This window comes from Fulmarus glacialis, unplaced genomic scaffold (genome assembly GCF_000690835.1).
Source record: "Fulmarus glacialis isolate BGI_N327 unplaced genomic scaffold, ASM69083v1 scaffold20075, whole genome shotgun sequence".
Taxonomy (NCBI): Eukaryota; Metazoa; Chordata; class Aves; order Procellariiformes; family Procellariidae; genus Fulmarus; species Fulmarus glacialis.
Window position 1 is genome coordinate 351 of NW_009212555.1, and position 25,455 is coordinate 25,805.

General features: G+C 44.7%; 1 protein-coding gene across 1 annotated transcript; it reads left to right on the forward strand.

Moving 5' to 3' along the window:
- Positions 1–287: 287 nt before the first annotated feature.
- Positions 288–25,193, forward strand: LOC104076902 (histone deacetylase 4-like; the record flags this gene model as incomplete). Its single annotated transcript, XM_009577928.1, has 8 exons — positions 288–375; positions 1,684–1,803; positions 3,999–4,096; positions 12,724–12,842; positions 14,548–14,681; positions 22,117–22,201; positions 24,188–24,329; positions 24,844–25,193. Coding segments are annotated over 8 exons (826 nt in total), but the record flags the coding sequence as incomplete, so codon positions are not given.
- Between the last annotated feature and the right edge of the window lie 262 nt (positions 25,194–25,455).

A 25,455-nucleotide genomic window follows, 5' to 3' on the forward strand; every position in this document is an offset into this window, starting at 1 on the left:
TGGAGGTCCCGTGGGCAGCTGGCACCGAGCAGCATCTCATTGCAGGGGGTTTGGGCAAGTGTAAAATGTTCCCCGTTTCCAGAGAGATTGTGAGATACCTGCCGCTGTGTGGCTATTTTGTGTTTCTAATTGAGCACATGTGCATCTTCCAGGGAGGAAAGAAGAGCAAAAGCAGAAGAAATTTCTTCCTTCTGTGTTATATCTAGATGACAGATGCATTGGGACCAAGGAAACCTATAATTAACACCTCTCCTTTTCCTCTTTTCTCCCCCTTTCATCACCTTCAGGGGTTTCTGCTATTTTAACTCGGTGGCAATCGCAGCCAAGCTGCTCCAGCAAAGACTGAACATTAGCAAAATCCTTATAGTGGACTGGGTGAGTAATGCCAGTTCTTACCCTTCAGGAGAGCAGTTGGAAATTTTTCTGGGTTTTTTTTCTGTTAAGGGCAACCCTAGCTTTGTAAGTCAGTGAAAAAAATGTTGCCTGTGGTCTGCAAGCCAAAATTTGTTTTTTAAAGTTTTGGGTTTGGGTTTGGGTTTTGTTGGGTTTTTTTTTTTTATTAAAGTGTTTTGAATAAAAGAAATATTTCTTAAAGGGTCCATAGTTTTCAGAATAAAATTGTAATTAAGAAGTAGTTGCTTTCTAAAACAAGCCCATAACAGTCTCAAGGATGGGTAACTGCCAACCGTGCTGAGTTTTGGTTATTTTTTTTCTGAAGGTTTTTGACCTTAAGTGTTACGATCTTTTCAAGATGTGAGGACCAGTTACTGAGAGGGATGGGTTGTCTGGCACGGCTTGACCGTCGGTCTGGATGGTCTCTCTCCTGCCTCTGGGCCAGCGCAGCCTCCGTGCGAGTGGGCAGGCAGTCAAAAACGATCTCTAAATTGGAACACGGCAGTGAAATACTCTGCAGACAGTGCAGTGGATTTGAGAAAGAGCCTGTTCAGGATTTTGCTATGGCGATGTATAAATTTTAAAATGTGCCTGAATGATTTTTGTAGATTTAAAAATTTATTTATGTGGCTGTGAAGGCATTTGAGTTGCTGGGTATCGGCCAAGAGTTTTGATTAGATTGCTGCAAATCTCCCATGGGTTAGGCCCACAAGTTAAAATGGATGTATTTGTCTTTTTGACCTACTGGACATCCTTTCCCTCACTTCCCACCAACTGTTTTTCGTGTCAGAAAGGGGCCTTTTGAATACCCGTCCTGCGTTTCTGCACCAAGTAGCAATGCCATAGGGGATCCAGGTAATGGGTTTGTGTCGTTTAACCTTGTTGGGTCCAGCAAAACTTTGCTGGGCACTGGTATCAGTGGTCACCCCACAGACCAATTAATGGTGTAAATTTGGGGTAACTAGTAGAGTCTCTCCATCCCCCAGGACTGGGTATGAATCCAGTTCTCTCCATCCAAGTAAATTGATCCCGTCCTCAGTTTTGATATACGTTTGAGATTGTATTTACCCTCATTTATCCCGTGTGTCAAACAGGGAGTGTAACCTGAAGGCAGCTGTGCAAAGCAGGTTACTCTCATTTGCGATAAACTGCTTGAGCTAGATCAGAGAAGTGCAGAAAACGAAGCACAACAGCAAAGAAAACCCTTCCGAATCCCAAGTTGATGGCTTTAATCTGCGTTTTTACTAAAGTACTAACCTCCCTCATATAATGCAATCTCTGTCCCTGAAGGATGTTCACCACGGGAATGGTACTCAGCAAGCTTTCTACAATGATCCTAATGTTCTTTATATTTCACTACATCGCTATGATGATGGGAACTTCTTTCCAGGCAGTGGTGCTCCCGACGAGGTAAGAGCGTGGATCGGCATAGCATCCATCCGTGTCTGATATGACCTGCTCGGGGCTGTGATTCAGGTGCCCCCCAAAATGTCGGGGAGCCTCTGCCAGGCAAGGCTTGGAGAGAAGCTCCTGCCACCGCTCCCACGCTCGTGCTTGTTCCTTTGGGAACACGCCACCCGGGTTTGTGCGTTTGGTGCCTTCTCATCCAAGTCCTAACAGCCATGGGCGTTGTGTTCTGCCCCACGAGCTGGCAGGAAAGCGCACGCCTTGGCTAATGAGCAGAAAATGAGTCAATGCAATGAGGCTCTCTGGCCCTTACGGGAGAACGTTTTCCAGAGGAGCCCTTTGCCAGCTGTCCCAGCGCTCCGTGTACTTTTCAAGATTTCCCCCTTACAGGCATAAGTTGTTTCTTAGATGCAGAAGGAACAGGTTGTCCGTGGCTGTGCCACTGGCACTCGAGTTTCCTGGCACAGCCTTGGAGCCCATCCATCCCCCGCTTCTCTGGGCCCTGCCGAGGCATCGCTCACCGCCACTGCTGCATTCACATTGCACGGCCCCGACGGTGGGATTTGAGCATCACTCACTGATGCTGCTGGACCAAATCCACTGGTTCCTGGTGGTGGCCTCGGAGCCTCCTGCAGAAGGATCAGGCCAACGGAGGTGGGAGTCCTTTCTCCCTAAACTCTGGATGGATGCTCCTACATCTATTGCATCCTTCCTTTCCCTCTAGATCGGCGGGAAATATTATCTTTCCAGAGTGATTTATCAAAAGGAAATTATATGAAATACTTAGTTTTGTCTACTCTGAGGCACTCCAGATAACATCTGAAAACTCCTAGAGTTCTTACCCTGTCAGTTTTACATTTTCCTGTTCATCAAACATCGATGTTGCCATTTCGGTTTCTGAAGAAACTTAAACGTAATGTGATACTGCTTCATTGCCCTGTTTGTGCGCTACTGTTGTAGTGAATGAACAGCAGCCCTTTGCATCAGACTTAATTTCTGCTTCAGGATATGAAAAGGTCGCAGACCTACTTTTTTGCTGACCTTTTAATAATCTAGTAATCTGGCTTACAAAATATCTACTATTGTAAGGAAACATTAGACTACACCATCCACTCCGTATTTACCATTTATAGTAATTTTTAGTTGTGTCATTCCAGACCGAATAAAACAAAGAATACAAAATAAATTCAGTTAAAGCCACAGATGGGTAAATAACCCACCGTGGATGAACAAACCCTCTGTGTGTTTCTACCAGCAGCATTTGCACCAATACAGGGAAGAATGTGCAATAAAAGCCCCGCAACTTTATCTAGCCTGAATTATCTGGCTATGTATTGTATAACACATAAATTTTCAAATTTTTTTTTTCATATGCAGAGACCTAAAAAAACCACAATAAACAAACGGTGTGTGTAGGAGCTCAGAGCCCTGTGCAGAGCTGCCGGTGGCAGCAGATACTGCCCGGCTCCATTGCTGTCACCAGGGACCCGCAGCCCGCGCTCACGACCACCGCGCTCAGGCAACTATGAGGTCCCTGCTTGACGAAAGGACTGAATGCAGGCTTTTTGGGTTTCAATAGCATGGGGAAGGCATGGCCTTGCTTCTTGGCAAGCGAGTTACTGGAAACCCCTGGTTTATTTTTCCATTTTCCCCTTTCTCTGCAGTCAGTGCAGACAGGGATGTTTGCAGTACGTGCAAGGATGGGGATGTACTTACATTTACCACCCACGTGTCCCTCAAGCAGCGAAAATCTCTTCTCTGTGAATCGTATTTTTCCCCAGCAGAGGGGGAGCTCGCTCTGATTAAAACCGTGGGTTTTTTCCCCCAGTTGCAGCTATAATGAAATATAAAATATGCTTCTGAATAAAGCTGAAAACAAATTAAGGAAAGGTATTGCATGTAACACACTCTCCTGCAAAAGGGGAACAGGATCCGGTTCATGATGAGATGTTTTTGGGTGAGCAGCAGTCAAATACTGCAGGTCCACAGCTCCCATAAAGATCAGAGCATGGAGGAGCTTTATTTTCACTCTTGTTTTGGGGATCGGGTTGCTTTAGAGGGAAAAATTAACCTCACTACCACCAAGTTATTGAATCAAAATCCATATTCAACTGGAAGAACATTACGACAGCAGAAATGTGTTGCCAGAGTTCGCTGTTTCTGTATGTGTAATGAAGAGTACCATCTCCCTTTTTCAGGTTGGCACAGGAGCAGGAGTTGGTTTCAATGTTAACATGGCCTTTACTGGTGGCCTTGATCCACCGATGGGAGACACAGAATACTTAACTGCTTTCAGGTAATATTGACGTTTCCCTCTTACAAACATATTTTTCACCTAAGCTGGGTTTCTTTTTCCTCGTGCAGTGCTCCTTAATCTTGACTTTCTCTCTTGCTAAGTTTAGAAATACAAGATTTACATCTAGTTGCAGTTACTTTTTGAGTACCATAATAAAAATACAGCTGAATTAAGTAAATAGGATATTTCTGGCCATAAGAAGTGTGCCTGTGACATTAGGGGATTGACATATGCGCTGCTCAGCACTGATTGATGCATGAATGTAAAATGTCAACTGATATGAATAAGCTCCTCTGGTTTTGGCTAAAAATCTTTACCTCTTTGGGGTGAGTATTTCTGTGGGTAAACCCACCTGGATGGGGAGAAGAATCGAGAAAAACTTCTTAACAAGTCATCATGAGTCGAAACTTGGGAGTGCAGCTGCCCCAAGGCTTGAGACATTACTGCGCTGCAGACGATGGTACCCGACTTCTGGGCAAGTTGGCGATACAGTCCCTCCCCTGCAAAAGCTCTGCTCACGATTCACACCACAGTTCGCTCCCAAATGTACCTAGCAAAGGGATGTGGTCTTGTTTTGATAAGCTTTAGATTTTATTATTATTCACCCAAGATATCGAATATGCCTCTTCCAACCAACTGGAAATTGAAGCGACTGAACTGTTGGGTTTGTGCTTTTCTTACTGGGTTCTGGTTTCTCCTCAGAAGCAGCGTGTTGTGTGTTATCAATAAAAATACAACCATCTCTTAAATAAGTGTTACTCATCACTCACTGTCAGAGTGTGAATGAAGGTAAGCAAAGCTGTGGAGTTGAATTAATGTGTTGCTGGCATATCCTGCTTGATTAGCAGTAATAGTAAAGCCAGACATAAACCACTGTCCTGGGTTGTATAAGTATCTTCAAGCGTGCTCCAAAAAACTGGCATCATTTGAGTCTCCAAATGGAGCAGGGGATGAAGGCATTTGTTGACTCACTTTTTCGTGTCCTGTGGGTCTTACAGTCCTGCTCGCAGAAGCGTATGATACCTGAGGATCACAGGGAGGTATCTGCAGGGAATAGTTTGATCTCATCCTTACTTTCCTCCTCATATCAGCATCATCAGAAGAGATGCATGAAACAAAACACACGTTATCTGATCTACGGTCATGCACACCCAGGTTGTGGTCCCTCTGAGCAGTGTCACTACAGGAGGACTGCAAGAGTACGGGTTGAACATCATCTTGCTGCTCTGAGCAGCTAATGGGCAAAATACCCCAATAGGGCGATTGTACATCATTGGCGTTTTGGGGACTTGATGCAAGCCTGCAATGATGCATTTGCCTCCCAGAGCTGCAGAGAATGGGAAAGAAAGGTATTAAAATTAACTATGGAAGCAATAGAATAACAAGATGAAATGAAGGCGGATCTCTGGGTAGAGGAGAACTTGTAAGTAATGCAGTAGTGAATAGAGGCCAGCGTGAGACCACACTTTCCTTTCTGATACTCTTTCCAGGAGAATGAATATAATTCTCTGGCCTGCCAGATATATAGGCTTTATTTTTCTTAGAGACTGTCCTGTTCCACCCCTTACCTCCCCCATGCTGTGGGTCCATCCTCTCCAACTGGCATATTTTTTAACAATTATGGGTTGAAGTGGTTTTCTGTCCTCAAACCAGATTTAGTGCACTTCTGGCCACCACCCCACGTAAATTCAGGGAGACACATACTTGCCAAAACATGGGATGCGAATTTCTGGTGACAGGCAGATGGAATATCGCCTTCATGGAACAGCATTAGATCTGGGAGCGTTATTTTCTGTTCTTCCCTGTGCGCGTATTTGTATTCCATTATACTGAGCAAAAAGAGCTCTTCAGCCTGCCATGAAAAAGCCTTCAAAGAATGTATACAATTTAAAATAACATCTAGTCAAATAACTGTCATTTGTCTCGATGTTTTATTCCTGTTACAGCAAAGCAGCACTTTCGTCCAAAGTGGAAGTCTGTTTATCTCAGCAGTCAACAAGACTGATCTCTTCATTATAAAGAGAACCTGTAGCTCGCGATGGAGTGACATACTTGCTATTAAATATTAATTGAGTTTCAAGGCTCCTGGAAAATTGCTCAGTCTGCAGAGTAAGATCTTTGCCAGCCATTCCTTAAGAGGCACTGGTGTCTTTTTGCCCAGAGACTGCAGCTATTTGGGGAAGATATTTTGGAGCCAGTCACAGCCCTTATTTTGCCGGGGTTTTGGGACATTGTGACTCATCCTCCTAGGTAGCACCTCCCATAGTCTGCCCCATGTGCACACCTTCAGTCAATAAGTTAAATTGGAGGCTTTTTTTTAATCTTATGCCAAGTTTGGTCATGATAATACATTATCAAGTGACCTTTTTAAATCTTAACCAGCTTCTTTGAAAAACATTTTTCCCCCCCCGAATCTTTCTATTGATTTTAATGTAAAATAACGCTTTGAAGTTTGCAATTTATAGTCCCCTGAGAGTTAGAAAGTGAAGGGAATGGGTCATATATCCTTTTTTTTTTCTTCTTTTCTTGCGTTAGCCCCTTGAGACAATGCATGCCTTCAAGGCAGCACCTTGTTATTCCACCCCATCGAATGCCACGTTGCATTTGCTGGGGATCAAACCTAAGATGAAGAAAAGATAAGAAAATTGGCCATAATGAACTCCAGAAGCAGCAGGCATTTTCACCATGAACTTGGAAACTCACAGTGGAGAACTGAGCTTTAATTCAAACCAGTCCAAATGCCAAACTGTGAAGCTTTGAAGTCTGTAGAGGAATCAGTGGAAATCCTTTGAGCTAGGCAAAGATACTGATATACTTTTTCTTCCTTTTTTTTTTCTTTTTTTTTTTTTTTAAGCCTTAACTCTTCACATGCTTGTCTGCTTTTAGGGAAGGAAGCCCTCTTTCTACGTAAAGCAGGCAGAAGAAAAATAAGCAACATGCTTTTCATTTTTTTTTGTTCTATTTCAGGATGAGCTAGTGTATGGATTTGATAAAAGCATGCGCTCTAATGAAATAATAACTGAGATAATTGTCCTCATAAATCAGTCTTCTGATGAGTAAATAAATAAATCCCAATGAAACCTATCATCCCTGCACTGAAAACCTGTTTCAGTGTTGATCTACTCTTTCAGAAGAAAGGACGGTAACTGGCATCAATGATTTTCTACTGAACATTTCTTCTACAAATACTGGCTTCCTCCTGCTTGCACTACAGCATTGGGTTGGACGGGATAGCCTGACCTCTTAATGTTTATTAATACCACCGAGCCGTTTCAAAAGTGAGAACAAGAGTTAAAAATGCGAAGCGGAGAGCAGCCTTGCCGTGCACTTTGTCGCTTATTGTCTTCATAACCAAGGGCTGAAATCAGCGGCTGCCCCGTCTCGAGGTTGGGGTGATATCATGATTGCTGGGTTTTTTTTTTTGGGGGGGTGGGGGGAGAGCAGGGTGGAGTCACCCCAGTCACTAATAAGATGTGCAGAAGGGATTTGGGGAGTTTGCTGTGAGCTTGGCGCTCCTCCACCCCATCGTAGCGGCGGCTCTGCCTGCCCGAGACAGCATGACATTATAATTTAGCTGACCGTTCGCTGGGCGAAGGTCCCACGGCTGAACTCACCGCCAAAGTATGTGGGCAATACAGATTTCACAGATTAGGCAGAAATGTATTAAACTCTAATGCGAAAAATGCAGGGCATATAATTTTAAAAGTCCTTAACTCATCAAAATGTTATTGGTATTCATCGCTGTTATTCCGTAGTTATAGAAACAAACGGTTGTAAAATTCAGGGTTTGTTGTTTTTTTTTTTTATTGGAGTCTGTTGTTCCCTAACTTGTTATACAAGCAGAAATCATGTTTGCTTCTATAAATCCTCATGACTCTGTTTTCAAAAGCAGAGTGTGCAAACCCGGCTAAGAGACCCGCAGAAAAAATGCGAAGACTGCGGCTAGTTCCTTATTACACGAGAACAGCAATTACTTAGTGAAATTAAAGTGTATTATCCAGAGGAGTTTTCCTCTGAATTTACTATAAGAAAGTTTTCCTGATGATTCTAGCAGTTGTGTTGTCTCATACCATTTTTTTCCCCCTACCCTGAGGTCTCCTCCACAATTATAATTCCATATACAGCTTGATTCTATGTTAGTTTTATTTTTATTTAAAACACCTAAACCAGAAGCAAAAGCCAGGATTGTATTTGAAAGGTCCCTCCTCCTGCCTTTCTCGGAAAGCGTTAAATGAGTTCAGGAGCCAATTTGGGGGGGGATTTTGTTTTTTCCTTCAATCCATAAACCATTTCAGGAGTGAGTAAGAGGGAGGGGGGGAAGTTGATGATGTTTTGCCTGGAACGGTTGTTTCTGTATTTTAGATTTCATGCTCTCCCGACGCTGATTTCGTCCCCAAACTCCTAATCCCTTTTGACATTGTAAATGACCGTGGAGATGACTGCTTGGAGAAACAAAGACTCCGGAGTCTTCAGGAGGCTGATTAGCCTTAGGAGCAGCAGATAACATTTTGGGGTTTTTTACATATATATGGCCAACAGTGGGAAAAAGTTTCTGAAAAAAAGTGCTCAGCCTTCTAAGTTTCACTGATTTGCTCGCTGCAATTGAGCATTTAAAAAAGTATCCTCTGTAGGATTGGTTAATCTGCCTGTCATTTATTAGGCATTTAATTGGTCAATTGGCTAGTAACAGACTAAAAATTATTCAGTCTTCTGGAAAATAGATATAAAATTGTTTTGGTTTTTTTTTTTTTCCTCTTCCAAATGATTGCAGAACATGATCAGTAGTTCTTACTGTTTGCAGCCATCAGTATTGACTAATGCATAGCTGTTCAGCTTAGCTGTATTCGGAGTCAAATGAAAGGATTTACTTTATTTTAAGCAAGCAAAACAACCCTCTAAAATTTAGGAAATGTAAAGGTAACCCTTGTATTTTAAAAAATTCTACATGGCTTGAATGAATATTCAGTGTTACGAAATCTTTTCATTCCTCAGTGAATAACTCTGCACCCACCTTAGCCATTAATTAAAAGACCCAATTTCAGACAAAACTGCTCATCTTCTTGATAGTAATTTGAATTTCTGGCTTGTTTATAGTATCATCACCAGGGCAAAGCCATAGGTTTGTTTGCAGTTTAATTGTTGCTTTCTCTTGAGGACTTGGCTTTACTGTGATGAGTCTGAGCGCAGGGACTGTTTTCATCTGTGCACAAGAAAAATTAAAAACCAAAAGACTGAGTTAGATGTGCCTGAAACGCTGCCCACAGATGAAATCTCAGAAATACATCATTTGTAAGTGGTTCATTTGTTTGGGTCTTAAATTTTTTCTCTCTTTTTTTTTTTTGTTTTTTTACAATTAAAAAGGAAAAACGAGGGAGTGCTGAGAGGCAGGAGGGCTTTGGCCCAGTTTTATGGCCAAAGATACAGCTGCTTATGTACCTGGTGAGCATCGAATAGAGTTGGGACTGCAGCTTTGGAGTACTGGTGTAATACTGGAATTAGGAGAAAGTCAGAAGAAAGAGCAGCCCAGGAGAGCGTGGGTAGGAGTCATGGGTGAAGGAAAGGGTTCAAGTCTGGATTTGAGAGTGCTCTTGAGTTTGGATCGGTTTGTGATGGTCATGATACCGAAAGCATCATTAGCTTGCTTATTTTGACACCCTGTCATCTTGCACTTCTCCTCTGGCTGCCCCTGAACACGCACGGCTCCCGGGCAGCCTCTGTCCGGGGTGGGCAGCACCCATCCCATGGGCACGGACTGTCTGTCTCTCGTCCTGGCGCTTCTTGGACAGGGGAGCCAGGGGACCTGCGACACGTGTTTCTTAAAACTCTGAGGGACCTGATAAAAATTTACTGCGCGTACAGAGCACTACTAATAGTTGCTCAGAAATGAAGATACTTGCTGGAGTAACCAGTTGTGGCTGTAAGGTCACCCCGTCCTGCACCGGAGAAAACTCTGGACATCCTCAGAATGGCTGCTTCTATCTATTGTCAAATACTGATTGATTTACTTTTAAACAGCAACTGCTGCTTTTTCTCCCCTAAAATTTATACAGACCAGGGTCACGCTTAACTCTCGGTGCTGCCTGTGTGCTGGCTGTGCCATTAAAGGGTATTTTTGAACTGCTGTCACCGCGTGGGGACCTTCAGCCGAGCATCACCAGCACCATCACACTGCTTGCCGGCTGTCCCTGTTGCTCAGCTGCGTTCGTGCTTGGGCATCAGCCAGATGAGCTGTCCCATGGCCAACAAAACGTTACCGATTCGGGGTTGCTGACAGACCATGCGCACAGCTTGGGGGTGCAGGTTTGGGCTTGCTCTGCCATCGGCTTAGAGTGATTCTGCACATCAGTTCAGGTACTAGCAGCTCCCATGGTATCATAACTTTGGGGAGGGACGGGGGGCGGGAAATGATGATTTTAGCAGTTTTCCTTTGGTTAGAAATTGAAGAGCTCAGCAGTACTTCAAAGCTCAGGAAAAAAAAAAAAACCCTCTGCCACGTGCACTTGCTTCGAAACTGCTGCTTTAGTCCTTTGTGAAGGAGGTGGTTTCTACTTAAAATGTCTGTGGGTTTCACTAAACAGATTTTTGTCGACTGTAAAGTCATCAGCAAAAACTGTGCTATTTTGTCTTCCTTATGTAATAATCTCCCCAGGGACAAAATGTATATGGCAAGCATGTCGTTTAGAGGAAAAAATTAAAATTCCTCTTTCGGATTTTGTAAGAATTAAAAGAAAATAAGATCCTTTTTGCACAGGTTTCCATGTCTGTGTGCAGAGACTAGCAGGCGGAAAGATTACAGGAGGCTGTTAGATTACTGCGGCAATTAGAAGGCTTTTTTTTTTTAGACTGCATGGTATCTGAGTGCCTTGACCAGACCTGCGATGTGCCTGGTGTCCCTGCCTGCCTGCTCAGTGGCAGCAATGGAAACTACTTGATGGCTTTGACCAACACTGGAAGTATCTCATTGCGTGGTGGATGTTAATACTCCATTAAAAATAAACTGCAGAGGACAGAATGGCATGAGCTCAGATCGGTGTTGGGGCTAATACAAGTTGCTGACACTAGCAGATGTCTTGTGGCTGTTTAACATCACTGTAGTCAGAGATTTGAATTTTTATGGGTATCTTGATAGCACTCGAGCGGTCTCAGCACTAAACAGACCTTTCTGGGTTCTTTCTGTGTTTCAGAATACCGAATAACCACTATACTCAATAAAAATGAAGTTCTCATGTATGCAAAGATATTTACAGGTTCATGCTTTGGTATATGAATAACTTCAATTCATGTTTTAGAAAGTTAACCCTGCCAATAGCTGTTCCTAGGACAGGGAAACGGGGAAATACTGTCGTTTTCAGTACCAGTACCAGGATGACATTGGTCAGGTTGCCCTAGGGATACATCCAAGATTCAGTGGAATCATTTGGAAAAAGAACGTAACTTGGAAAATATTACTCTATATAAAGGGCCTCGAGATGGAGATTTACAACCCTCTGTGCACCTCCTCGCTTTTCCACCATTTCCTGCAGTTATCAGTGCCGGATCTAAAAGTTCAAAACAACTTTCAAGGCCATACATGTGGGTACCCCGGCATGAACTGAAGGCACGAGAAGGTGTTCGTCCAAGGCTGCTTGCGACGGGCTTTCTCAATCAGAAAAGATTGTGGGTGTCCGTATCGTGTTTATTAAGAAGCTCCGTTGCTTTGACTTTTTGTCCTTGCTGTAATTTCAGTTCTGGCATGTTTGTGCTGGAGCTGTTAGATGAAGAAGCAACTACTTGCTCTTTGCTCAGCTTTCCAGTTTTGCTTAATTGGCATCTTGATGTGGGAAATGCGGTGTTTGCAACCTCGTAGGATTTGAACAGAAATTGAGTAGATTGAAGAGAGAAACCAGAGGGAAAAGGCCTTTTGCTGAGAAACCACAGACATAGACCTCCTACTTCATTTAAATACCGGCCTTAACAGACAATAGTTTATGGATACTGAGCAATTCAGTCCATTTTTTTAGTGAACAAAATGTCAGAGGGTGGGGAACCAGAGTTCGGAGAGGTGTGTTTGGGTGGGATATTTGCATGTTAAAGCTTTTTGCCCCATGTGACATCCCCAGCCTTTCATTACAGTAAATGCAAAGTGCAGCAAGGAAAAAATAAATAGCTTTGCAGATTCTGCAAAGGCTAAAGGAGATATTTAGAAGAAGAATGTGGAGACAAGTGCCACAAACCGAGGTTGCTGTCGGACAGGTTTTCCAGGTGGATTTGCAGCCTGTCCCAGATGCCCTGTTATTTCCTCCTTATCCCCTCAGTGCCCTGTATGTAAAGCAAGATATGATCACAAATGGGAAACACAACGTACAGCAACTTATTTCTCTGGTCAAGACTTGAGGCTGTTGATGAAGGAATTAATAGACCTCACTGAAAAAACTAACATGAGATTGACTTTAAAACTGGACTGCGTGGGGGTGCAAGGTGTTCTGCCAGCCAGGCTCTCACCTTGTAAGAAAATAGGAGATGGGCTTCGCTACCATGGAATAATAGTACAAGGTTTTATAACGGGTTTGTTCAAGATGGTTTAAGTGTTCCTGCGTTTGTTCAAGAGCCAAAATAATGTGTCTGCCATTGTTAAACTTCTGTTGCAGAACGGTAGTAATGCCCATTGCCAATGAATTTGCCCCAGATGTTGTGCTGGTGTCATCTGGTTTCGATGCGGTGGAAGGCCATCCCACACCTCTTGGAGGATATAATCTATCAGCAAAATGTAAGTTGTGGATTTACAAGAACAAAGATCCAAAACTGGTGTAACTTGCTGCTGTCCTAGGGACTAAAGTACAGGTTTTACCTTTTGGCGTCTACCTTCAAATCTTTCCTTTCAATGGCAAACTTTTCAGCCTTTTTCTTTGCATTTTCGTGTTTTTTTGTCACTGCACCGTATATATTTTGGTCTGGCAGAAACCTTTATTTTCTTGAAGCGCTGCCTATTTCAATTTTGAGTGCAAATAAATTCTGTAAGGAAGTTAGCAATTCGTTTGCAGTCATATCTCTGTGGAAGATGGCTGCTGAATTAGAAAGTTATACTTGTTTTAATGCAAAATTTTAGAAAGAGGCAATGCCAGATGTAAACAGCATACCCTGCTCTGAATGCTAGTAGAAGTTAATTTCTTCTTCCAGCATACCTAATTAAAAATTCAAGCTGAATATTTTTGTTCCCCACCTTTGAAGCAATTATACAGGCCAACAAGAATGTCCCTTTTGCTTTGGATCCATGATGTTTTGCATTGCAGAGGAGATACACTGAAATTTTCCCCCCCCTCCCCACTTGGTTATGCTGGGTTTATCTGGCACTGTTTCATTCAAGTCAATCGAGAAGACAGTTTTTCTTGCAAAAGGATTTTATTACTATTTTTAAGAGTTTGCTTCAGCCAGGAAACTTATTCTCTACAGTGAACTTCAGAACCTCGTAAGGTAGCTGAACCTATAAACTTTATATAAGAATAAAGTGAAATAGATTTACAGGAGACAAGTTATTTAAGATATCCAGAAACACTTTGTAATGAGAAGGTCTTGTTTACCTTCTTGTTGAATTTCCCATGCTCTGCTACTCTCGCAAAAAGGTTATGAGCTCAGCCGTGAATCTTTTTATCTGGCTGTTAATTTGCCAGTTTGCAAAGGCGCTCACGGGGGTCACTGCAAAACAAAAAGCAGGGAGCGTGGATGGAGGGTAGAAATGCCCTGGATTTTCTTTTGTTTGGATTTTTTTTTTCTTTTTCGGAGGGGGAGGGTTGCTTTGAGGACACGTTTTTTAAATCCTCGCAGCTTGGTTCTGTTTTGTTTAAAGGGTAGAAATGTATTGTGTGTCATATGATCAAAGTCCCGGGTGCCCCAGGAATTTTTATAGCATATTATATACGGGAAGAAACGTCTGTTAAGAACTAGATGTCAGATATCTCTGGGGCACTGCGATGCTGCTATCGCAACTGAAAGCACCGGCAGCAATTTTACTGATTTCCCCTTCCCCGCCTCCCTCCCCCCGTGCCCCCCCATGACTGCTCTGACTTTGCATCTTCCAAAGCAGGGCAAAAAGCCGCCTTCCTTCCACCCTCTTTCTTTCCTTCCAAAGGAGATACTCACTGCTATATACAGTTCACAGCGCTGAGGGGTGGTAGGGAGGATGGTGGTGCCTCTCACCTGGGATAAACTCCAGCGAAGCGCTCGTGGGGGAGATACGGATCCGTCCCGCGGCACACACGGCTGAGCCGGTCCAGCGGGGAACCGTGGCTGGAATTCTGCAGTGCGCGTATTAAAATTCAACCTGGCTTATATTATGCGTTGAGTCCTTTCAGATCCCTTGTGGTTTTTTAATATGATGTAATTCCTTTCTATAATTCTTTGATCCTTCGCCAGGAGCCTGATTCCAGCCGCAACCTTTGCCCTTCTCCTGCATTTCCTCTTTTCCCTTATTACAGGCTTCGGGTACCTGACGAAGCAGCTGATGGGCCTGGCCGGGGGTCGCGTCGTCCTGGCCCTCGAAGGAGGCCACGACCTGACCGCCATTTGCGATGCCTCGGAAGCGTGTGTTTCTGCTTTGCTGGGAAATGAGGTACAGAGACAGGCAAAACCAGGGGCTGCGACCTCCATCCTCCTTGAATTTGGGCACCTCATCCTCCAAAACAGTCAATCCGCCAAATTTTTGTCATTGTTTTGGGTCCTTTTGACACACATGGATTTAAAGAGTGCATGCTTTATTTGTTTAAAAACTACCTGTGTCTGGCAATCCGTATTATAAGGATTGAAATAGCTAAGAATTTAATTTGGGTTTATTCTTTATCCAAATAGCTTGCTTTGTGCTCTTGGAAAACAACCAATTAGTTTAATTTCTTTCTGAAGTTGTTGTCCAAGCCTTCCATTCTCTTTGCAGACCCCCTCTCTAGCACTGCAGCCTGTACCTGCTGCATTGGGCAGGTTGCTTGACGTTGTTTTCAGTTGTGTATTTTCCTTGACATTGTATTTTCTACCTTCTGCAAATTGCTGTGTCACAGAAGTTGGCTGGAAAGGCCAGGGTGTTTGATTGCAAGACAAGAGCAAGACACAGAAGTACACCAAGGAAATCTAGTTTTTGGTTTCCAGGGAGGTCAGGGTATTTTCCCACAGAGGCAGATACTTCAGCTTTTCTGCCTTCCCCCCTCCCCTGCCTTTTAGTGTCAGTGAGATTAAGGAAGAGATGATTCAGATTTCCCGTGCCCATCCTCCTTGATGCAGCCTGGCTATCAGCATCCACATTTCTTCCAGTGTGGTTGATAATTAAAAAGTTTGGAGTGGTGGCATTTGACGTGTCTTTGGGCTCGGGGAGTTCAGAGTCGTGTACTGCAGAAATATGGCAGCAAGGAAACAGAAATCAAGTATTGGCAGTGAAATCCCAGACTGGGGCTCTTGTGCATCTGCTATGTCTGCACCTTTGCATACGCTTCTGTTCAAGAAGCATATTTCTCTATAATTTGTGGGCTTTTGAGTATGAGCAACTGGTTTGTTTGTGTCAAGCCTCCCTCCTTCTGGTTCATTCCTCTTTTTTGGACACCTTTTCTCCATATGGAGGATGACCACAGCCCAAATGGTTGAGTCTTGGATGGGCACAGTAGACTGCGAAAGTGCTTTGCATCAATTTTCCACCTCACACAGAGAAGCAGGCACTTGCTCAGCTTGCAGCCCCAGGCACAGTCCCCGCTCAGTATCTGCTGTGGGTGTCCTGGTATAGCAGGGGCTCTGGAGCTGTTCAAAACAATCACTGAGGATTGATAGCATGAATTAAAACAACAGTGCAGTGTGATTCCTTAGGCTACATATGGCTAAAAATTTCAGCCTTGGAGGAAAGCAACCACACCGATTTGAAGTTGTGGGTGGCTGTGAAACCTTGGGCAGCATTAATGTTTTGGCTAGTGTGTTTGAATTTTTTTAGGCTGCCTCTTTAATTAAGAGATTGCCCTCAGTACTTTGTGGAAATGAGCAAATATTGAAAGGCTAGAGTAACAGGACACGAGGAGGCTCCTGAGATGGCCTCTGGTAGAGCAGGCTTCTGAAGGTAGTGGTCTCTTCCACAAAGCAAGAAATCTGCCTGCTTGTCAGATGGTGAAGGAAGGAGGTTTCTCCTAAAGCTTTCACCTGCCATGGAGAGCACAACCAGCATCTCATCACCACCCTTTGCTGAAGAATCCCTTGGTGCAGGAGCTGATGGAGGATGTGTGGTCAACATCTGAAGGTGCAGCACCACAGAGAGGAGAAGCCTCCCAGTATTTCAGCTCTGGGTCTGCCTCCAGTGGAAGCTGACTTCTGGGGATGGTGGTGAGCAGACTCGCTCTGACTCATGGCTGCAGTTCAGTGACCATCAACCTTTCTCAGGTCTGAGTAGTTGGAGTAGGGAGCTTGGATCTGCATGGAGGTGCATATCACCTATGTTTGCTGACTCTTCCAGCCTTTTGTAGAAATGCTCTGTCTTGCAGTATCCACACTCCGCACGAAGGACGACAGTGCCTGGGGAAACCTCACTAACCAGTCCAAGAGATAAAACAGCTGGGATTCATCAAAAGCATCTGCTTCAATCATCCAGCATCCCATCTCCAAGCGTCCAAAGAGCATCCGCTCCTTGTGCTTGGCCAGGCAGTTCTGATAAGGCTCTCAACATGGGTAACTGATCCAGCACGCCAGCCTGCGCTCAGCCCTCGGGATAGCCAAAAACTCGGGAGCCAGCTGCTACATCAGCATGGAAGCAATAGATTTTTTTATTGCAGCACCCATCTTTCTTAAGCTGACAGCTGATGGCACTGTTGTCACCATAGACAATTCCTCTAGCTCCATCCGCCTTTGGGTGCAGTCGGCTCTAATGGCAGGATGCACTTTGAAGGGGAGACAGAGGAAATGACGCATGAAGGATGTCATTCCTCTTGCTTAACGTGCTCCTACGATGCAGGAGGGTGACCGCAATGTGGTGTGAGGATCTGCGTGCAATAAATAAGCACTTGGTCGGAGCCACGAATGTGTTTGGAAGTGTGAGGCTTTGGGGAGATTTTAGCACTCACGATAGCTTGGATGTTGTCAACTGCCTGAGTGGTTTCATTTAGCAGAGTGAACATTGGTCCTTAAAGGTAAAAAAACATTTTTTTTTTTTTAATCACTGAATCAGGACAGCTATAAGGCGCTTTAAAATACTTAAAGGTGGACCTGTTCTCACTTTTCCTAGGTGGGCTATAAGGCTGCACAGATATCATGATAATGTTCTCCGACTTACCCGCACATCAAAAAGCAGGAAACACTAGTTTTATCAAGGTCTTTTATAAAATCTTTTTAATGCAAGGAAGTTGGAGGCAACTGCTGTTGCTTTGTCCCGCGGCCCTTTGATGAAGTTTGATATACAGCGTGTTAGACAATTTTGCATGCGTGCACATGGACAGCCAGCTGTGGCCAGCGACAGGCTGCGGGGAGGTTTGTTGGCTGAGGAGCAGTGCCGGAGTTACACGGGGAAATGGTAGGAAATGAGGGGAAGAGTGCCAGTCCCCAAAGCGTCTGCTTTCGCTGGCGGAGATCAAAACTCCCGCTTTGGAAAAAGCGTTATGCAAAGGCAAGAGCCGGCTTGTTCCCAACTGTCCAGGAAATTAAAACAGAGCTTTTGCTTTGCAGCAGATTATTTTAATGTGAAATGAGTTAGTGTCAGGCGAAGTTGCTTGAAAATGTACATACATTGCTTTAGTTACAAATTTAGTTGTGCAAAACTAACACGGCTTCAGCTGAAAAATCAAAGGCAGGCATGATGCAGGGAAGATCTGATGATGATAATTTAGACCAGTAAGCCACCGTTCCTCTGCCATTATTTAAAGCAGCCCCTGACAGCAGCATGCCAGCAGCACTGGAGGGCAAGGGAGGCAGCAACCGTGCAGAGCTGCTCACTCCGTCGTGGGCATCACCAGCCTTTACCCTTCAAACCAAGTTCTGCCCCATGGCAAACGCTGTTTGTGAATTCTCTGTTCCCGGGGAGCGATGCTGCTATTTAAGCCCTGGAGCATGAGTAGCATTCGCTGCCCCAGGCTAGGACCCATGTCAGCACCACGCCTGGAGCAGGGTGTGGAGCTGCCGTGCTATAGGAGCTGCAAACGGTGGAGAGAGAGATGGGAGGCACGTGCTGGGATACGTGGTCCTGGAGCTCAGCAGCACTCGCGGTGCTGCCTGTCGCTGCTACAAATGCTTTGTCATTTTTCATGCAGAAGTAGCAGAGGTGTGTCTGGTGTCAGACTCCGGACATCCCGAATAAACAAGAAGGTCATAATAAGTAATTGCTTTAAAACTTTTGCCTAATGCCCAGAGGTATTTCCTTCCTCTTCCAGGAGAGCGATGGGTGAGGCTGTTGTCTGTGAGTGTTATTTCAGGAGGAGGAGCGTGCAATGGAGATGATTCATCTGCAAAGTAGCACACGTGTGTCCGGCTGCCTGATTTTGTGTGCTTTATGTCAATACCAACCGAGAGGCGTTAGAAAGCTTTTACTTAAAGATTTGTCCAGGAATTGCTTTTGCCTTCACTTAATACAGAAGCCAGTTTGGGCCAGAATTATTTTTAGAGTGGAGAATTTATAAAAAGTGCAATCCGTAATTATTAAATCTGGAACAGAGCAATTTCTAGTCCTCATGAAGTACCTATCAAATGGCTGCCATGTGGTCGCAAGAGCAGATCTCTTGGCTGGAGCTTCTCTTGGCTTTGAACACAAGTTGCAGTTAAACTGTGCCGTAGGTTGTTTTTTTTTCTTTGTTTTTTAAAAATATTAAACTGTGGCTGCTGCTTTGCTGGGGGGTATCCCTGGATGGACTTTGACCAGCATTTTCAGACATAGTTAACAGCTGTGGACATCTCTTGTTTTGGATACACAACCTTGGAGGTCTGTGATGAATTCATGTTATTTGTGGAGAACCTGGGGGGGGTGGAGCAGAAAGAAAGAAAAAAAGATGGGCTTGGAGAGCATCAGATCTGCTAAAGTTTTTTCTTGAGTATTTAATTGGTTGTGAGATGTCTTGAGCTCGTGTGAGTCTAATCCAAGCCATTGACCATGTACATGAGCCAAGTAGAGCTGCTCTGCTGGGGCATCCTTACTTACCGAGCAGACGCCCCTGCTGTGCCAGAGGAAACCAATATTCTCCCCAGTGTCATCTGTTGAAAGCAAATAACCCCATCTCCTTCCCTTGGAAGACCTTTTTATAATTTTGCATTATTTTTTATTACAGTGTTTTTTGGTTTGTTTTTTTTTTTTTAAATAAATTGAGAGATCTGTGCTGCAGATCCCTCTCCTTTCCTGGGGAGGCGTGCTGGTGCCGCAGGGGGAGGCAGCCCTGACTCCTGCCTGCTGTCAGAGCCATGCCTGCGCAGTATTACTGTGCTGCTGCCACTGCCAAAGGATGGCAGGAGCCACACGAATGTATCTTAAGGTCTTCGCTGGCTCTTCAGGAAAAAAAGCCCAACAAACTAATAATAATCATGGGTTGGTTTTGAGCCCAAGTTTCTTGCCCAGTGGGAATTGAATCAAGCATTGTAGCTACAACAACAAAAGGTTTAATAAAGGGCAGAGGGGACAGTTTTAGCTTTTCAGAGGACAGTCGTCTCAAGGTGAGAGAAGTAACCCCATCAAAGAAGGCGTTCTCCTCTTTTTGGGTTCATTTTTTAAAGGAGTGCAAATAAAAATTAAAACAACCCTCCAGCAGTGCTGTCAGGGGCCTTCCTCCAGGAGAGGACACGCATGCTCCCGCTGCAGAACAGACTTTGCCAGGGTGCCACCCTGTGGTCTTGACGGAGGAGGATGTTCTGGGCTCGTCGTCTTTACTGATGTTTTCTGTCACCAGAAGAGCCCCGGCTTGCTGCTCTGCGGCACCCACTTCCCAAACGAGCAGGGTAAAAAACACCACAAAGAAGGATGCGGTTTTCAGCGTGTTGATCTAATTTTTCTTTTTCTGTACTGACCAAAGGCTGCTGGGGCTGGGATGGATACAAGCAGAGCTTTCTGTCAGGCAAGAGGAAAATATCTCCTAGAAAATAGGAGAAAATGCCATCGTGTAAGGAGAGGGCATTTCTCTTGCTCTCCCCCTTTTCCCATTCTCACTCCTTTCCCCTGCCCTGGCTGCCGGAGCGCTTTTGTGCCTCTAAAAAGAAATGGGAAAAGCAATGTCCTTTGTTGCTGAAGGGAGCCCTGGAGCCCTGTCCATCAGTCACCATAGGTGCATTTGTCCATGCCGATGCAAAGGTGAACTGGATCCCCTGGTAGTTTTGTAACCTCCCAACTCAAACCAAAAGGGCAACTCTCTCCTGGGTGGTAGGAGAGCTTGCAAAAAGCAAGTGATATGTGCGTGCACCTAGTTTAGACGTTAGTTTTCTATATAGCAAGTCTCAGGTCTGCAGAAGCTTTTTGCTCTTGAGTGCTGAGGAACAGTTTTCTTTCTTTCTTTAAAACAGCTGTGCTGATCAAAGCGTGGTCTCAGTGGTCTACGCTATCGCTGGTAGCCAGCACTGCTCCGTTGGCAGAGGTGTGTGCTTCCTGACTGATAGAGCTGGGATCTCCAGGACCTCTAACAGAGACGTAGCTCCGGTGGCAAAACCACCTCCTTGCCAGGATAGCTTATTTCACACCCACGGGCTGGAGTAGTCTATCCTGGCGGCAGTGCAGGTTTGCTGGTAGGAACTGCATCCAAACCAGCACTGGGCCATTACAGTCCTGCAGAGCAACTCCATCAGCATCGTACTGCTCATATGGGTTTCATACACTGGCTTTTACAGGTAGATCCACACCACAGAGCTTTGCTCCAGTGTAACTGGAGATGGACTTAGAGGAATAACTGGAGAAGGACTTGGAGGAGCTTCTTCAGAGTGGCATTTCCTAATTCATCTCTCTCTAGCAAAATGAAGATACTCTTATTTTCCCATGTTCCTTGTTAAGTAAATTGTTCTTAGTGCTTTGATATTTTATTGTTGTTAACAGTTGGTAACAAAGGCAGTGCTGCCGTTGGGAGGGTGGGATGTATGTTAGAGCAAACCAGAAATCGTCTGTGCATTTAATCTTGCATTTACAGCATAAAAGCAGCCAAGCCCAGAAAGATACCTGCTTGTTATCTGCATTTACAATGAGCATTTTTGGAAGGCCTTCTGTGTCATCTTTCAAGTCTCAATACCATCAGCATGTTCTTGTTGTCACCTTTTTGTATAAAGAGCAAAGGAAAGAAGCCAGCATCAAAAAGCCTGAATTTTAATACTCAATTACGAGCTTTACTGGTAACTTCAAGACAATATTTTTTTAAAGATTAACATACAGATTTAATGCTGCTCTGCCCTGGCAAGACTACCCCAGCAGCTGGTAAGAGGCATCGATGGTGACTGAACTTACAGTCATGCTGAGTGTGGCTTTAAAGCAATGTTTTGCTGTTTCCCTGTTCCAAAATTAGGCTATTTACTCTTAGGATACAGATTTTTTCAGTTAAGAGTTAATAAATACATTGGATTAGGTATTTAGAAGAATTAAAAAGCTACCCCTTTTATTTCTTCAGAGGAAAGCGAGAAGAGTGGCTCTTACAGTATTTTTAAGTCCCTTTCATTTGCACGTTGTTTTGTTTTAATAGTGAAAACTTTGCAAAAAGGTAGATCTGAGCAATAGTTTAAAAAGATCCTTTGGAAAAGCAGCCAACATCACTTGCCTTATTTTTCTGGTCTGTGTAATAGTGCCTCTTCATAGCCTATACCAGTGGCTGCAGGCAGGCAGCCCCTGTGCTGCGCGGCTGCTGAGCCTGGCGGAGCTGCAGCATTTTGTGTGTGGAGGAGCATCAGGCTGGAGGAGGCTGCAGGGAGTATCACAAGAGCATTTAGAAAGTCTGTGTATTTTGGATATTTAACTGAAGGCAGGTAATAGGAATCAGGGGAGTGGGGAGGAGGCTTGATATGGCAGAGCCACTTGCTAAATCGCAGTTAACGCCTGGTCTCTTAACTTGAGATAACATTTCTTCCGTGTTCCTCTTTCTTTCCAGCTTGACCCTCTTCCAGAAAAGGTTTTCCAGCAGAGAGCAAATGCTAATGCGGTGCATTCAATGGAGAAAGTAATCGAGATACACAGTGAGTATAGCCCCATTCACCCAGCTGGTTCCTTGTCGGGTTGCCCTGTGGGACACCCGTTTGACTTCTCCATCATCCTGGCAACTCCATGTCCTAGTTTACAGGTGGTCACTGCACAGCGAACTGGATTTGTGCAGCCACAAGCTGGTCTTACTGTGCAAGCAGTAGTGGATCGAGTGGTGCACGGGGAACGGTCCATTCAGGGAAGCGCTTTGGCGCTTGAGGGGCAATTAGTATTAAAACCTTTAAAATCTCTGTAAAGGACAGGCTGTCCTCCACTTAGAGTGCCCTTACCTCCTCAAAAGCAATTCAAGTATCTCCAATTAACATAAATCTTGTTGGGTGTTGTGGCATACGTTTATTAAGAATGGATAGGGATGAAAGTTAAAGAGAGTATTGCATGAAGTTGCTAATATTGTAGGTTTATTTAGCTGGGGAGGTTAAAATCATTGTGGCTGAGGCTTTCCTGAGGACATTCTTGGGGGATGGAGTGAAAAAGCCTGGGTATCATGTGAATCCCACCGCTACGTTCTGACATCTTCCTGCTTAAAACATTTGTGATGTAAAACTGGAGGGGGCTAGTCTCCATTTTTTCGGGCGAAAATGGAGCTTAAAAGACGCCAAAGCATTTCCCCCCCACCCCCGAAAAATGCCCGGTGGCTTTAGAAATTTGAATTCCATTTCCAGAAGCTGCTCTGCAGAGTGAGTGCTCAGCACCAATGTGACACCTCAGCAGCACCTTGAACCAGCCAGTGATTTTTATTTTTTTTTTCCTTAACCATTTTTTAGGGCGAAAATGGACTTAAAAGACGCCAAAGCATTTTTTTTTTCCCCCCTGAAAAATGCCCGGTGGCTTTAGAGATTTGAATTCCATTTCCAGAAGCTGCTCTGCAGAGTGAGTGCTCAGCACCGATGTGACACCTCAGCAGCACCTTGAACCAGCCAGTGATTTTTATTTTTTTTTTCCTTAAAATCAGCACAGCAAATTAAAAGGGGCTTTGAGTAAGACCCTCAGATCTGCTGCCCAACACAGGAGAAGCAAAGATGTTTGAAAACAAGTCCCTCCTCCCCATCTGCTGGCCTCACTGTTCAGGCTCTTGCTTTCAGGCTTTTTGCTGTGGCTTCTTGGGTACCAGCAAATCTGATGTGTCCTGCCTGCGGGCAAAGAGAACATCTTTTATTCTCTCCCTCTGAAGCCTTCTCTGCGCTCTTTCCACTGAAAAAGGGTGGCAAACTGCTGACATACAAAATAAATACAACTTGGACTTCTGTAGTCTTAGGTGATTTGCCCACAAAAAGAACATGGCAGTTAGCAAGTAAATGCGGATGTCCAGTCCAAATCTGGACTGCATCCTCACCTCAAATATTTTTCCTTAGGTCTAAAACTTTCTGAGGGTTTTGAAGTGAAAAAAGAAAATGCCGTTATTTTTTGAGCACCTAAGTGCCCCCTTTCGTCAAGGCAGAGGGATGCTGTACAGCTCTGGGCAGCTTGGATCCTCACCTCCAGCACCCCTTGCGCATTTGTCCTTTTAAAAATCCAGTTTCTGCCTCCCGCCTTTCTTCCCGAGGCGAAGGAGAAGAGCGGCTTTCTTTGCCAGACAGTGATTCAGCCCCAGTTTGACATCCTAGGTGTCCTTAAGGGATGCGCAGATGCATGTTTATTGCTCTCAGTACCTTTTGGATTTAAAACCTAGCTCTTCAAGACACAGCGGCATTGCAGCTCCGTCTATTAATACCATAGCATAGCATATAGCTCACAGGGGTCTCTCTGGCCTCGCCTCGCAAGCTGGGGCTCCCTTGGCACGCGTTCTCAGGACCTCGAGATGGTCCCTGAAGTGAGAGGGAGTGCGGATCAAGGTTCCATGTTGCATAGGCGTGATGGGTCTTCCCCAGGCAGGTCCCAGCCATCTTTGGACCCGGGAAAGCGGGAGTGGGGTGCTGCACCCGTTACGGTGCAGGTGCCCTAACTGCCTCTTCTCTCCCCAGGCAAGTATTGGCATTCACTCCAGCGTTACGCCTCCACGGTGGGATACTCCCTGGTTGAGGCACAGAAGTGCGAGAACGAGGAGGCAGAGACGGTAACAGCCATGGCATCTCTGTCAGTGGGCGTGAAGCCAGCTGAGAAGAGGTGAGTTGCCTTCCTTCCCATTTATCATCACTTCTCAGAGCCTGCCCAGGCAGGAAGGGAGCTGTGGTGGGCAGCCTTCCGGGTTAATCCTCTCCTTTTAACCATTGCGCATGCATTCCGCACATCTCCTGCCCTCCGTGGGTTCTCTAATGACCTCCTGGGCTGCAGCAGAACAGCAGTGCCATGAACCCGGTGTGTGACCTTAGTACAGTGCATGCTGTGCCTGACCCCTCTGCTCCAACCAGAGCTGAATGTGGTTTTGGACCGCGAGAGGAAATTGATTTTGCTGCAAAAAATTTTAACATTGCATAAGTGAAGACAGATTGTCTAAAAAACCTTCTTGGTGGCAAGTTTTAATTCCAGGTGAGCCAGCTGAGCACAACTGCCCGGGTGGGAAGGTGATGGGAAGGCAAGGCGTGAGACTTAGCACCACAAATTGTCCAACTCTCTTTTGCTCAACCGTCTTTTCTCTCTTCTCCCACTTCCCATCCTGCCTGGCTGTGAAATCGCTCAGACCCGATGATGAACCTATGGAAGAGGAACCTCCCCTGTAGCATTCACCTTTGAGCTGGAGTTCTCTTGTCTGTTCGTCTTCGTCTTGAAGCTCTGCCAAGAAGCTTTCTCTTGTTACTCCTGCGTCCTGTCATGGTTTTTTCCAGAATACAGAAGGACAACCAGGTGTAAAACAAAGCAACCGAAAAAAATCTCTCCATATCTATATGCGTCTACAGTATATATTTGCCGAAAAAGAAAAATGCTGGTGAAGAGCAGTAAAGGACTGACACGCTGGGCATTCTTCCTCGGGTCCTCACTGGGAACGGAAAGGGGAACGACGCCCGTGAAGTCTTTGGCAGAGTTGCCAAAAAAAAAAAAAAAAAAAAAAAAAAAAAAAAAAAATCAAAGATTCAACAACACATATGAAAATAAAACAAACAAACCTTAACGTAAAACTGGTGCTTACAATTTGATTACCCACAATTCAGCAATCTCCGCTTGAACCACTCGACCCATCTTGTAGTTTCATTTCTTGGATTTTTTAAGTGGCTCTTGCCTGCCTGTGAGTCAATGACATTCTTGTCGAAACTAGAACAATGGGAGATGGTGTATTTTTAACAGGGAGGGACAG